Here is a 14,689-nt window from a genome sequence, read left to right on the forward strand (position 1 = left end):
CCCCTTATTAACCTGGGCAGTTCTTTTTCTTCAAAAAATTAACACCCAACACTCTGCACCCTGAATTCAACCCCAGACTTCCCAATGCTCACAAAATATGGGGGCCAATTGGGAGTATGTGTATATGAGGGAGGGGGTACTAATAGAATTGCTAAGCCTTACATGGTTTAACCTTCACACTTTAGGCACCCCCCAAAAAATGGTGCCTAATTTATTGCAGAAAATAATAAATTGTTTATGTTAAGTGTTAGCTTTTAGAAGACTTAACAAAGAATGAATGCTTCTGTTAAGGCACCAAACAGTAGGGAGATTTTGCTACACTTTTTATTATTTTAAATATAGATCAATGAATTACATCAAAACTACAAGCAACAATTAGTATAAATAATACTTTAATCAGTGGCAGCAAAACATTGGTCAATTCTATTAAAAAAGCATCTCGTGTGAACAGACATCATAGGCTGACTGACAATGTCATCTCCCAACAAAAGGCTGCGATGGACAAAGTGAGATGGGAGTCAGAGGAGCAACGTCCTCAGCAAACACTTCACTCTCCCCCTCCCCCAGTCAGGACCCCAACGCGGTTTTTGTTTTTGTTTTTAAAACACCAACACAAACACTTCTGGCTCATATTTAAAGGAACAAACTGGAAACAAATAATAGCAAATGGGCACTGGAGGCTTTCCACACCTAATTTTCTCCAAAGCACGTTCTCAGATGGAAACCCATTTCCTTCCCTGCCCTAAGTGGTTGCCGGGTCCTACCCCTTCCATGGCCCACTCCTGTGGGCCCAAATGGATGCTGGGGTCCGGCTGGGACCTCAGGGTTGGGGGCTGCACTCTGGGCCATCCAGGCTCCATTAACATTTCAAAAGAATCCCTTGAAGCTGAGAAGGAGAGCTGAGACTTATAAACAAAGAAGTTGTTTCTCTGATTAAGTTACTTTCCAAAGTAGTGGGGCTATGTTTGAGAAGGAGCTTGGGTTTTCCTTATGAAAACATGTTTCTTGGCTTTCCTCTGGGGCAGGGATGAAGTCAGTTAAACCGTTGTGGCATTTGGTATGAAGCTGGGGGTGAGCAACCTGAACTTCTGAGGTGGGGGAAAATCTATATAACAAATCTCTATTATATATATGTAGTTGGATGTTGTGAAAATATATACCTTTTTCCGCTTCCCAAGGAGAAGGTTCAATGTATACACAGATTTGAGTTTTAGGAAAGCAGCTTAGCAACTTTCCAATTTGCCTAAGGATAGCGGCTCCTTTCAAATGGTACATCCAAAGACTGCTCTCCATGTTAGAGAGGAAAAAAGAAGAGAAGGGTAGTTAGAGTCCAAAAGGTTAAGGGTTTAGAGGTCAGTCCTCCCGGCTGAAATACAGCTAATCGAATAGAAAATTTGTCCTCTGGATGAACCTGATTCTGTAATTTACCCGAACTTCAGTAAAATACCTTTTCAGCTTCTCAACGTGAGGGCGTCAGAAAAAAAGATGTCTTGACTATGTATGAACTCTGTGCTTTTTGTCATAGAAACAATGATGTGAATAATGCAGGAATATCCATCTTTAATATCCCGACGTGGTGATATTCAAGTATTGCCATGTGCAAGTCTGAGAGCCAGGCTCACCCCAAGGAGGAACAAAGAGCAGTCCCCAGGGTCTAATACAAAAGACCAAGGCTTGGAAGACACTTTAGAGAAGCAGAATTTCAGCCTAGAGACTGCAGCGAATACCTGCCCTCAGCTCTCAGGAGACACAGCCAAAGAACACGCCTACAGAGAAACTCTTTTTTCCCTCCCACTTACATATATTTTTTAAATTACCACAGAAACCCTCTAAAGTGTTTTTGAAGTACTGAAAAAGATACTCCCTTCTGGATTTTAAAATTAAGTTTTAAGCTTATCCTTTCTCCCTTTCCCACCTTGGTCACTTTTTGATAGCTACAACATTTTTTGGAGCCTGAGGCCTTGGGAAGACTGGTTTCATCTCAGTATATGAACTCTGGTCATTAATTTTGACTTTTTCCTCCTTATGCTTGAGGGTCAGCATTTTAGAAAAATGAACTAAAGGACATCTCCCCTGTTGAGAGTGATTCCTTAAAAAACCACTATTCTCAAGGCAGAGATGAGTGCTTGAAAACTTTTATACTTTTACAAATTCTGCTTCTAATTAATGAGCTGAGGAAAACTTCCTTAGATTTGGTTTTTTAAAAAATTAAAACTTCAGGGGGAAAAAACCTCTAAGGCTAACTTTTGTGGACTTCTAGATTCAATTAGGGTTTTGTTTTTGTTTTTCCTTCTTAAAGCAAGAGTTCCTCACCTTCCCACTTTCTCCCCACCGCACAGCCCCTCCCCTACACAGGCCATACACTAATTCCTGTAAAACATTGCTATATGGGGGTATTTAGGGCATTTGGAATCCAGTTGGAACAGAAAATTCAGTCATTATCTAACCACCCAGTGCATAGAGGTTTTGTTTTCTTTCCCCAGAAGGAAAATGTTGGACCATTTGTTGCTTTTTTTCCCTTTCCTTTAATCACCCAGAACTGGTTGTAAGCACAGTGCTGAAAAAAACATGTGGAAATATATTTTCAAGAACACAACTTTGAGTGAATCCTTTGCTTCCTTCTGGAAGGGTTAAGGGCCCCCCCCACACACACATTTCCAGAGAGTGGGGAGGGGTGGAGTTCAGAAGTAAGTGCACATATCTCTGATTCTGCTCCCTGAAGTTCAGCCCCTTTCACCTTTTTAAGATTTTTGGCATGAAGGTGTCAGTTATTTCTGTACCACATTTCCCAACAAATAAATATTTAAGCAAATATCTAAACATAAAATAACCCGTTTTTACTTCCTTCTTAGACCCTTTTCTTTGGACATGGGGCCACTGGGAGCAAAATATATATATTTTTAATCACACGAAATTCCATAGACAACCCAGAAAGTTCAGAAATCCTGACCCAGCTCTCTGGCTTATACTGAAAGCACCTAGCACAGGGGTGGCCAACCTTCTGCCTCAACTCCCCCACATTATTAGGCCACAAAGCTCCCTGGAGGGGTGGAGTGGGGGAGAATGTCCAAATTCACACTGGGATACAGCATCCATCCTTCATTTGCAAATTCAAAATCCAAGAGCGGTGATTTTCATGAGTTTAATGACTCGCCAATATTTTATGTTCTCAGTAGCTCCTGCCATATAATATACTTAGAGACAGAATCCCGACCCCCCCCATCCGGCTCTAGGGAGGGGGCTGCCCTCGGGAAGGATGCTAACCTAGTCCGAGGGCTGCCTGCTTGTCCCAGGTCCACCCCACAGTACCTTAGAGCCCAGCGAGGTGACAGCAGGCCCGGCCTGCCCCCGCAGCTTCGGCTCAGCCTGGTGCGCAGGGAGAGATGGGCCCAGGGTCCCCACTTCTATAAGGTCGTCAGGTCCGTGTGGTGGTCTTTGGCCATCGGCTGTAAATGCTGGCCGGGGGTGACTGAGGAGGAGCAAGATGAGGAGGAAGATGAGGACGATGACCTGCCTTTGGTGTTGGGCAGCTTATGATCTTTTTTCCACTTCATCCTCCGGTTCTGGAACCAGATCTTGATCTGGCGCTCCGACAGACACAGGGTATGAGCGATTTCAATCCGACGGCGCCTTGTCAGATACCTGTTAAAATGAAATTCTTTTTCCAGTTCTAGGACTTGCTGCCGGGTGTAGGCCGTCCGGGACCGCTTGGGTTCCCCACCGGTGTAGTTGGGGTTCACTGCGAGACAAAACAGACAGGACAGGCAGGTCAGAGCCTGGCCACTAGTTAGGCCCCTCGCCTCCGCCACTCACTTCCTGGCGCGCCCCGAGGCCCGCGGCCCTCCCCGCGCTCCCAAGCTCGCTTGCTTCCTCCCTCCCGCCCTCTCCCCGGCGCACAAGCTCACTCCCACCCACCTCCTCAAACACACCCACATACCCCAGGCTTGCGGGATCCCCAGATGTGCTCCTTCTTCCGGGCCCACCACCAGGTCCGGAACCCTCAAGCATTTTGGAAATCCCCCGCTCCTCCACAGCCTTCCCCCTGCTCTGAAAATGGAGTCCTCCCCCACCCCACCCCCATCCCCACCCCCTTTTGCGCCCACAGCCGAGCAGCCAGCCACATGGTCCTGACCTGCTCCCTCAGCTATAAAAATTTATGGGGAGAGTAATTGTGGCGCCCACGGAAGCTACACACGCCCCCACCTACACGCAACCCCTTCCAGGGGACCCAGGCCAACGGGCTGGGATGTAGATAGAGAGGTTCCTGGATCCGAGCCTTACCCGAATTCACGTGCACCTTCTTCATCCAGGGGTAGACCACAGCCGGCTGCTTGAGTGCTGTCCCGGGGGGCGGCTGCTTGGGGTCGGACTGACTGCAGGCCCGGGCGCCAGGCAGGGGCGCCGGCGGAGGCGCCGGGGGCGCTGGGCAAGGCTCTCCCGGGGCGGCGTAGTGACCGCCGGGGCCGTTTGGCTCTTGTCCGTGACTCCGCGCAGGCAGCGCCGAGCCAGGCCCGGGGCCGCCGCCTCCGAAAGGCTGCTCACTGAAGTCCGGCCGTGGGTAGAGCCCCGGGGGCTGGAAGTCTGCGCCCTGTGCACCGCCGCCGTAGTAGTCGGCGCCCTGGTCGCCTAGGTAGCCGCCCTGCAAATACTCCTCGCACGGAGGGAACTTGGGGTCCACATACTTGGAGTTCACCATATACGAACTCATGACCATTAATTTCAGAAGGTAGAAAATACTAATTTTTCTCGTGTTGTCTTTTTTTCTCCTTCCATAGGGCCCTCCTACTTGCTGTCAACTGAATAAAGTTGGGCAGCCATGTGACCAGGCCAGCCAATGGCGAGGGAGCAAGTTTATCACCGGGTTGGTGAGCATCTCATAATTTTCACAAATTTAACTAAATAACATACGTATAATCAAGTAGCTAGCTGTAGCACATTTGAGAGCCCTGCCAGATATTAATGTAGTTCCAGTCCCCAGCACCCCATTCCCCTCAGGTAATCCCAGCTTTGTCTGCCACTGATTTTGCCAACCTTCCGTACCCCTTCCACTCACCCCCAGCTGAATGCAACCCCCCCACCACCTACACCAAGTAGGCACAGCTCAAGGAAGAATGAATCCTCCTATTGGGGTACAGAGCAATAAAAGGTGGGTGGGCGAAGTCGCCTTTGAGTTGGGCAGAGTGCCCCAGGCAGGGAGGGTTCCTGCCTGCCTGCCCTGCCTGCAGCCGGCGGGAGCCGGGACTCTGCCATACAAAGGCCGCCGTCCTGGCTTTGTTTTCATCAGGGTCACCCAAAAGTTACCAGAATCTGGCCAGCTTGAATCAAATTAGGCAATGAGTAACCGCCATCCTTTCTACCAGTGCCCAGGCCCAGGGGTTCCCAGCCAAAGCTGGGCCCTGCCAAAATAGCAGGGGGCCCTCGCTGCCCTTGCCCATGTAGCTGGGGGTGGGCTGGGATGGTGGCAAGGGCACCCCCACCTTGCCAAATTGCACCCTAGAGCTCCCCACTGGGCTTCTTCGAAGCTTGCTTTCTTCCCACAGGAGGGCCCCAAATACAAGCAAGCCCCTATTTGGGTACCTTTGCACCTCATGTTCCTGGAGGGCAGAGCTGGGACTGGGCAAGCTGGCCTTGCACCTCACTCCCTAGTACCCCAAAACCTAGCCCTTTGGCCCTGCATCCATGCAACCAATTAGGCTTGCTTTTCTCTTTTCTTTTCTTTTCTGTTCTTTCTCTTTCTCTTTCAGTCTTTTCAGCACTCAGAGGATCCTCTGTTTAAAGGTGAGGAGCTTCCGGAGAGGAAAAGGCTGCTCTATGTCACTAGGCGCAGCTGATCCTCCTGGAGTCCAAGGTAATAAAACAGAGGAGGCTGACCAGCGCCGGCTGCTTCTAGTCTCCACTTCTCACTTCGGTCTCTGGCTATTCCGAAGAAACATGAAGTTTTTGCATCGACCATATATTCCCCTAGAATCGAATCTGTGACTATATGGATACCACACAAATTCGGTTCTACAGGGTATATATAGACAACGTTACAACCTCTGGTCCCACCCAGAGTGAGGTACCTAGGCTGCTGCCGGCCCTAGCCTCTGCCTCTGAGCCACCACCGTTGGACGCAGCCACCCGTACTTTCTGAAACAGTTCAGGTAGCCTGATGGGCTTGGCGACAATTTGAAGCAATGAGTTTCCTCATTCTTCGGCCAGGGTCAGGGTTACCAAGAACGGGATCAACCAGAATATTCTTCTTAAGAAAGAAAAAAAGAAAGAAAGAAAGAAAAATAATCCATCCCAAGGATAGCAGCTTTATTAACCCCCTCCCCCAGGATCCAAATACCGCCCCCCTCCTTATCAAGTGGTATTTTCCAGAAAAGAACAAATGTCCTTGGCGGCAGAAGAAAAAGAAGCGACAGGGGAATGTCCTCTGTCCACTCCTTTTCCTACTGCCTGACCAAGCCAGGTTGTCTGCCAAAGCTACTTCTCCAAGAAGTCGCACATTTACCTTCATGGGTCCTGATCCGGGCTGGCCTCTCCGTTCCGCTGCTGGCTGCTGCTGCAGACCCCGAGGCAGGCGCTGCTCACAGGCACCGAGCCGCCTTGGGCTGAGGCCGGCGCGCTAATGGTGAAGGGCAGGGCGAGGGGTCATTCGAAATCATTTACAAACATACCACAAACTTTCATTATTTTTGCTTTGCCGACAGCAGCACACAAGAGTACAAAAGTTCACAAATTTCACCCGCCCCAGCGCCTCGGCCCTGTGCAGTGCTTGCTCCTCAGTTCAGGGCATGGAGAGCGCAGACTCACTCAGAGCCTGGATGGATTTCAGGGGAACAGGGATGCCCTGGCTCGAATGGGGCTTTTGGTTGCCTAACTGTAGGCTGAAGGTGTTAGTTTTTTGTTTTTTACTGTCTTGATTGCCCTTCCTACCTCCAACATAATTCAAAAATTAGTTTCAAGCCTGGGCCTGGGCCTGGTGGGGTGGGGCAGGGATACTTCCCCTTCAAGCCTGGCACTACATCTCCCCATCCTTTGCTTCCACCACTTTACCTATTTCGTAGGGATTTTGGGGGTGCCGGTTCTAACAAGGGCTATAAGGCTGCAGAATCTGTTTATCCCGGGAGAGTCCCCCCAGTTTCCCTGAATGCCAAGGACTCCCAAGTATCCATCTTCCTGGGACACTGGGCCTAGGCTCTATCCAGACAAATTGAGGGAGCCTGCTGAGCCGGCTGGGGACTGGGGTGAATGTACACATTTTCATATTTGTTAGACGCTGTGACCTGCATTTCACCTTATTGCTCGACTTGTTCAGACAGGTCAAAGCCAACGAGTTATTGATGAACAAAAGCGTTAAATATTCACCTCCCGCTCAACTGCCCATACTAATGCTTTTGATCTCTCGGGCTTTTTGTGCTGTGTTCAGCTACAGGACGCCGAATGTGGGTTTGCTAGCGAGCAGGTTCTGCAGAGATAAGCACCCAGAGCCAGTGGAGGGGAGGAGAGAAGCAAGACCAGGAGGTCCCCAGGACACCAGATTTTCCAGACTGGAGCCCAGAGCCCCTTTCACTTGAGCCAGCCTGGTGTATAGGGGTAACTGCTCTTCTAGGGTGTGTACAGCCTACGAAGGGTCGACTAGACTGCCCAGTCCAGCGGGGCCAAAAAACCTGTCTCTGAGTCCAGCCGTAGCTTTTCCAACCATGAAGAAGGGAGCCCGGTTCCTGCAGCCCTCGCATATTCCAACTCCCATTAAAATAAAATCACCTCCGTTTTGCAGTGAGGGAGGGGCCACAGTTCTTTCTGTGACTCTCCCTCCAATACCATTGTCTTAATGAGATGGTCCTCCAGGAGGCTTCACAGGCCTAATCAGAAATGTACCTGTCTTTCGCGGCACAGGCAGCTCAGAAAGATCCAAACATCCAAGCCAAGGACCCCACAAGTCTCTGGCCCCACCCCTCCGCACCCACCCCACTCCACCGTCCTATGCCTCCTTGCAGCACCAGCGCCTCTGGGGCAGAAATTCTCCAGCTGCAGTTACAGAGAAGCAGAGGTGAAAAGAAGGTCCGTATCCCTCCTTGCTGAGCCAGTGTCCCAAGCCCAGGGCCCACACCGCTGCAAACAGAACGGGGGAGGGGCGGGGAAGGAATGTCCACGTAAAGCTCAGAAGCGGGTAGCTCAACACACCCATGCCATAGAGGATTGAGTTTTTGTTTTCAGTGAATTTTTTTAAAAACAGAAGGTTGGCCAGGCTAGAACAGGTTAAGAAGGGTTGGGTTGCGGAGGGGATTGCATTGCCTTGGTGTTTACTGCGTTGGTTTGATGCCGCTAATAAGACGGGCTGCTAATTAGCAAGCTCTTAACAGAAGCGAGCGCCTTGGCGGAGCTGCACCTGTGCAGAGCAGGGAAAGGCCGCGAAGGTCCAGGAAGGCTCAAGGAGACAAGGGCGAGACCCCGCGGACCGTTGTCTCAGGCAGGTGTCTGTGAACCAGGCCCCAGAAGAGCTTTCCAGGACCTCGATTTAGCGCCTCCACCTCCCGAAGCGGACTGACCTCGCAGAGCGAGGCCGGGGATGGAGGGTGGGGTGGGGGTGGGGTGGTGGAGGCAGGGCCTTTCTTCCAAATCCGCCCACTCCACTGGCTCGGCCCTTAGCCCACCACTTCCCCGCGATCAGTACCGCCTCTTCGCGATTCGGAAGAAGCGGGAAGGTACTTACAGCGGCGCTCTCTCATGGTCCTGAACCTGTTGCAATGAAAACGGGGATCACTTAACTTCCACAGGATAATAAAGCAGAAACATAACACACAGAAAAATGACAAGGCCCAGATACCCCACCAATACCCAGACCTCCCTGCTTCAGGTCCCCGCCCCCGGGAACTGCGCAAAGTTCTCCGCGGAGCCGAAGACCGCAGTCGCTCAAGAGGAGAGCCGCGTCTCCATCGCCTCCCCCACTCCACGCACCCTTGGGCAAAACCTTACTGGTTACTTGGTCCGAGTCAGGTCGCCCGTAACAGGGTTTTCCCAGTGGGAAAACGAGAAGCGAAGAGAAAATGGGCCTTTGTGTGTTTCCTTCCTCGCAATCGGGCTGGGTGGGTGCAGGTACACTGGGGAGGGGTAGCCGCTCCATCTGCCCCTCACCCCAGCTTCCTATCTCTCCCACCCTGGGAGCAATTCAGCCTCCCATTCCAGCTTCAGGTTGGTTTCAAATTCCTCAGCCCCAACCAGTGCCCCCCAAACCTGTCTTCTCCTCCTCAAAGAAGAATCAGGCATGGCTGGGACTTGCCACTTCTATTTCAATTCAAAACAAAGAGCAATTTCCAGGGGGAAAAATGAGGACCCAAATGATAACCAAGGAGGAGGAAAATCAATGAGTTTAAAGGTGAATGGTAATGCTTTAGATTGTTATCCAGCTCTTAGGGTGTGACATCAATTTTTCAGGATTGCTGCTGAGAGCCCAGAAGACAATCTTAATATGCAGTGGTCCTCCCAGAGGCTGGTGTCCAGTTTCAAGTTTTCAGTCTTTCCTGATATTATTATAAGAAGGCAATATCAGAAATCTCAGGGACAAAGCATCTTCACCCTCATCCTCTCTTTCTTTCCCCACCCAGAATACCACTGTTTTATTCCACTTCTGAAGGAGATGCTCTTATGGGGAGGAGAGGGGCAATAAGTCCTTCTTGTGAGGTGAGAGCCCTCAATTCCTAACTGTCCCTATCCAGAAGGGAGGGCATAGGACATCGAGATGCTTATTCTATTTGTTAATTTAGGTTTAGGCTAAAATTAGAATTAACTTCGGTGATACTTATCCCCATCCTAGGCAGAAAAGTCAGGAATAGAGAAATCTCCCACCTCTGAAGTTGTTGTGGAAAAAGTAATAAGTGACTTACTGTTTTTCTTTCCTAGTGGGCAGGGGAGCTGGGAGTAGAACTGTCTCCTTCTTAGCCCGGCGCTGGCTGGAGCCTCTCACGTTCCTATTGCTGCTCCAGGAACCCAGCATCTGCACTTGTATGCTCTTAACCTAATTTATGGTGGGAATTATATTTTGGCTTGTCAACTCTCAAGCCATAAAACAAAGTTTATTGGAATCACGTGCTCGTAAATAGCCACTCAGGTCCCATCTCTACAGAACCATAAATAATCTTTGACTTTAAACTTTTATTCACTAAATAAAGGTTTGCTGCAACTGTTTCCTCAGATTTAAATAGTTCCAAATATCCAAGATGCAAGGGAGGTCATATTCATATCAATACCCCAGACTTTTCAAATAGCATCTTTTCAGAGAAACTGTTTAAGTTGGGAGATACTGCTATTTGGATAAGGCTGGTTGGTGGGCATGTCTTATGATTCTTTGGCTGCATTCACTGTGAGTACCATTAACCCCTTTATTTCAATAATTTTCTAGCTCTAGATGTGATAGAGAAAGGTCAAAAGCCACTTCTTATTTGCTTATGACAGAAGTTGGAAGTTATTTGAGATTTTGTTCAAGTTTCAATAGAGAAAGGGTGGTTAGGGAGAGGCTCGGTGGGTTTGGGGGTGGGAGTGGCAGTTGGAATTAACACTTGGCTCCCTCGGTATTGTTGTGGATGGGCTTGGAGAAAGTCAAAGGTAGCCACATGCCTAGAGGTTTCTATAATTTGCTTAGATCTGAAAGGGAAGCCTTTGCAAGTGACCAAACTGCTTAAAACAGCAAGACTTGGGGTTTGGTAAAGTGAGAAAGTGGAGAATAGCCTCATTAGAATCTTTGGCAACTAAAACTCCAAAGAAGTAAAACAATAAAACAATAAAACAGCCCTGGTGTGAAGGAGAAAGGGTGTGAGGAAGCAAATGAGACTCTCAAACCTAGGAAGTCAGATGTCCCCACTTCCCATAGTGTCTCCAAGCACAGGGATTAAGGCTCAGGAGCTCTGGGGGCTCAAAACTGGGTGGGAGTTTTAGGAGGCCTACCTCCACACCCACACTGCTGCCCCCACCAGGGAGAGAGCCTAAGAGAGGAAGAGGGAGTAGTACACTGCCGCTGTCCTGCTGAGAAAGCCAAGGAAACAGCTTGGGCCTGAAGCCGCTCTCTAGGAGAATGTGGCATTCTCTGCTTGGAAGAGGCTGGGGTGGGGATAAGAGAGAGGGAAAGATGCCCTCAGCTCCCACCAAGGAGCATAAATAAAAAGAGAACTGACCCCCTAGCACCCTTCAATAGCCCACCAGAGTTGCCACCAAACAGTGTAAAAACATGTGTGGTTTTGACTATTCTGATGAAAATAATGGATGTTCTGTGGAGATTTGTAGAGCACACACACATATGATTTCTAAATCAAATTCAGTTGCAACTGTTCCCATCAGAAAGGCCCATGAAACCCATAAAAGAGATCCCTTCATGCAAAGATCTCTTTGCATCCCAATTTCCACCCATTCTACATGCATTTCCAAACCCATTTCCTGATTTGACTGTCATTAGCTAGAAAGCAGGGGGTTATTAGCCTGGATTGTAAGGCATCCATTTCTCCTTTTTCTGTTTCATTAGCCATGTAGAAAGATATTTTTCTTTTATGGTTGATGGCATCTGTTTTTAAAAATGGATAAACTCTTCAAAACATAGTTTCTGATTCTGGTTAGCACCAGATGAGCAGCTGTAAAATAATAATAATAATAATAATAGTTTGAGGGGTTGAGAAGAGCTATCTTTATTTGCCTCTAACCCCAGCACTTTGGGAGACTGAGGCAGGCAGATCACAAGGTCAGGAGTTTGAGACCAGCCAGACCAACATTGTGAAACCCCATCTCTACTAAAAATACAAAAATTAGCTGGGCGTGGTGGTGCACCTGAAATCCCAGCTACTCAGGAGGCTGAGGCAGGAGAATCGCTTGAACCCAGGAGGCAGATGTTGCAGTAAGCCAAGATCGCACCACTGCACTCCAGCTTGGGCAACAGAGCTAGATTCTGTCAGGAGAGAAGGAAGGAAGGAAGGAAGGAAGGAAGGAAGGAAGGAAGGAAGGAAGGAAGGAAGGAAGGAAGGGAAGGAAGGAAGGAAGGAAGGAAGGAAGGAAGGGAGGGAGGGAGGGAGGGAGGGAGGGAGGGAGGGAGGGAGGGAGGGAGGGAAATGAAGGAAGGAAGGAAGGAGAGAGAGAAAGAAAGAAAGAAAGAAAGAAAGAAAGAAAGAAAGAAAGAAAGAAAGAAAGAAAGAAAGAAAGAAAGAAGAAAAGAAAGAAAGAAAGAAGAAAAGAAAGAAAGAAGGAAGGAAGAGGGGAGGGGAGGGAAGGAGAGGGGAGGGGAGGGAAGGAGAGGGGAGGGGAGGGGAGGGGAGGGAAGGAGAGAGGAGACCACAGTACATGTTAGTTTCCAGGCAATTGTGATGAGCTTTTTATGAGAATGGGGTAAGGAGAAGACAAGATTGAGGAGAAACAGTGTTTGAAACAGTGATGGGTACCTAGCCAGGGCTAGGTAGACATTCTTTGAACAAATGGTGATGAAGCCTGGTGACTGAAACATGCCTGCAACCTTTACTGTGGCCTACACAAAAAGATAAAATTACACAGCCTACTCTGTATATTTAGACAATAACAGAAAAGTAGCTGTGAGTAAAGAAAAGGAGAGACGAAAGGAATATATTGAGGCAGACATCATTTATGTCTTATGATCTTAGGAAAGCGAGGCAAAGTGATTTAAGAGAAGGTGTCCACCTTCCCATAATCTTCTCTTGTCTTCTCCTCCCCCTCTTCCTTTTCTCCTCCCCTCCTCCTGGTCTTCTATAGTTGAAAGAAAGAGTGGAATGGAGAGAGAATCTGAGTGGTGGGAAAAGCAGAGCTAGCGTGTGCCAGTTTGTTGGGGAGTTTCCCAAGAGCTTGCAATGGCTGTGGTGATAATGGAAGAGGCAGTGGGGAAGGACAAGTTGAGCCTTCTTAAAAATCTGGAAGGAATTAATTTATAGGTAATGTGGGACTGTGGGTACTGTCCTTCCCCATGTGGCTAAAAAGAGCCTAGCAAGCTCCCATGAGATAGGGCACCTTGTAGGGCTCCTCCAACACCTGGGAGTCAAAGTAGCTCGCAGGAAGGAGGAGAGAGTGAAGGGGTCCCGGGAGGGAGCAGCTCTATTCCAAAAGTAATGAAAGTCACCCCTCTGCCCACCCTAAGGGCCCCTGCTAGGTGGCTCCAGGAAAGAATAGTCTCATTTTGGCTCTTAAGAGGCCTTTTGCCTGAAGAGGGTGGAGCTTTCCTCTTAAACTCAATGTTTGTACAACCAGAAGAGATAGGTGGGGCTTTGAATACGCTCCCTGGCCACCTGCATGTGGAGAAAGAAGACTGCCCAGGGCTGGTATTTAAGGACATAGTCTGGGGGTATAGCCAGAGAAGGATTGAACAGGGAGTCCCAAGCATGAGAGAAATGTAACTCTAAATTCCTGGCGCTATACTCTATCACCAAAACAGAAACATTTCTCTCCCTGCCCACTTCCCCCCGCCCTAGTGGAGTCACTCATTGGAGCTCTGGCTTGAGGACCCAAGGAGCAGAGGTGACCCCACACAAAAAGGCCAATAGTGAGAGAAGAGACCAAAACAAAAGGGGAGGGGGCTTGGGGCAAGATGTCTGAGAGCAGGGAGGCAAGAAATAAGGTTCCAGTGGTCCCAAGAAGGGCAGAAGAGGCTGAGGTGGCCATCTAAGTACTAGGAGAACCAAGATTTGTTTGAACAGGAGGTGCTGCCCTAGGCTGTAGGCAGAACACTGCCTGACAAGCTTGGTAGCAGAAGAAACTGTATGTCTTGAGAGAAAAATCTGACCCAGGAGGACTTCCTGGTTAAACCAAGCAAAGCAGCTTGGCCAAGAGCTACTAAGGCTCTTATGAAAAAAGTCTGTAGACAGAAGTCATGGACCCAGAACTAAGGGTGAGGACTTAACCCTCAATTCTCCACTGACCCTTCCAATTCTTTGAAATTCCATACATCTTTTATGAAGAATTATAAAAATACCCTTTCTGGCTACAGCCCCTACACATGTTGGGGGGAGAGGCTCAGCTGCTGCCCTGGAGCCCAGATCCTGGGGCACAAGCAGTTGAAGGGGTGAGGAGGGTTGGGGGAAGTGGAGGTGGGGCTCCTCAGCTTCCTTGGCTGTTTTTGGTCTTTTGCTTTCCTACCCTGCCCTAGATTTTAAGAGACAAGGAGGGTCCTTGCCCTGGGGCTATAGGAGAACAGGAGGAACAACCAGCCCAGTGGGTGTGACTGACAGGACAGGGCGGTGATGGAGACAGTGATTGCAGGAGCTGGATAAACGGGCCTGCTCTCAGGAAAGACCTGAAGCCATCTGTGGGAGTGGAAGATGTGTCTGTGTGAGTGTGAGGCCTCCCCTACCTGACACCTGCCCACTGAGGAGTTAGGGCCACTTTCTGCCTGGTGTAATGCTGATACATTTAGGTGCCAGACATTCAGACCCAGTGGGCCAGGACTATGTGGCCCATAACAGCAATAGGTTAGGTCCCAGAACTATGTTCTCCTGAGTCTGCTACTTCCTGTGTGTTCAAACCTGTCTTGTCCTCCATAGAATTTAAAAATTTGGTGAGTGAACCAGGGGTCTTTTGCTCTAAAGGTCTAGGCCTGATTACTCAGTAAGAGGGGGATAATAAGAAACATGTATGTATTGAATACTTGGTATGTGGCAAAACACTGGTTTAAGTACTTAACCAGTGAGTTAAAGTACGTAAAGCAGTTAGAATAGTGCCTGAC

The 14,689-nt window shown here is 49.0% G+C and overlaps 1 protein-coding gene across 1 annotated transcript; it reads right to left on the reverse strand.

Moving 5' to 3' along the window:
• Positions 1–307: 307 nt before the first annotated feature.
• On the reverse strand, positions 308–11,910 carry HOXD4 (homeobox D4). The gene is made up of 5 exons (XM_050751810.1): positions 9,873–11,910; positions 8,702–8,727; positions 6,497–6,610; positions 4,282–6,241; positions 308–3,739 (listed from the first exon to the last, which is right to left on the reverse strand). Exons 4-5 carry the CDS (start codon positions 4,712–4,714, stop codon positions 3,405–3,407), a joined length of 768 nt encoding a protein of 255 aa, XP_050607767.1. The 5' UTR covers positions 4,715–6,241; positions 6,497–6,610; positions 8,702–8,727; positions 9,873–11,910; the 3' UTR covers positions 308–3,404.
• Between the last annotated feature and the right edge of the window lie 2,779 nt (positions 11,911–14,689).

Source organism: Macaca thibetana, chromosome 12, assembly GCF_024542745.1.
Source record: "Macaca thibetana thibetana isolate TM-01 chromosome 12, ASM2454274v1, whole genome shotgun sequence".
NCBI lineage: Eukaryota > Metazoa > Chordata > Mammalia > Primates > Cercopithecidae > Macaca > Macaca thibetana.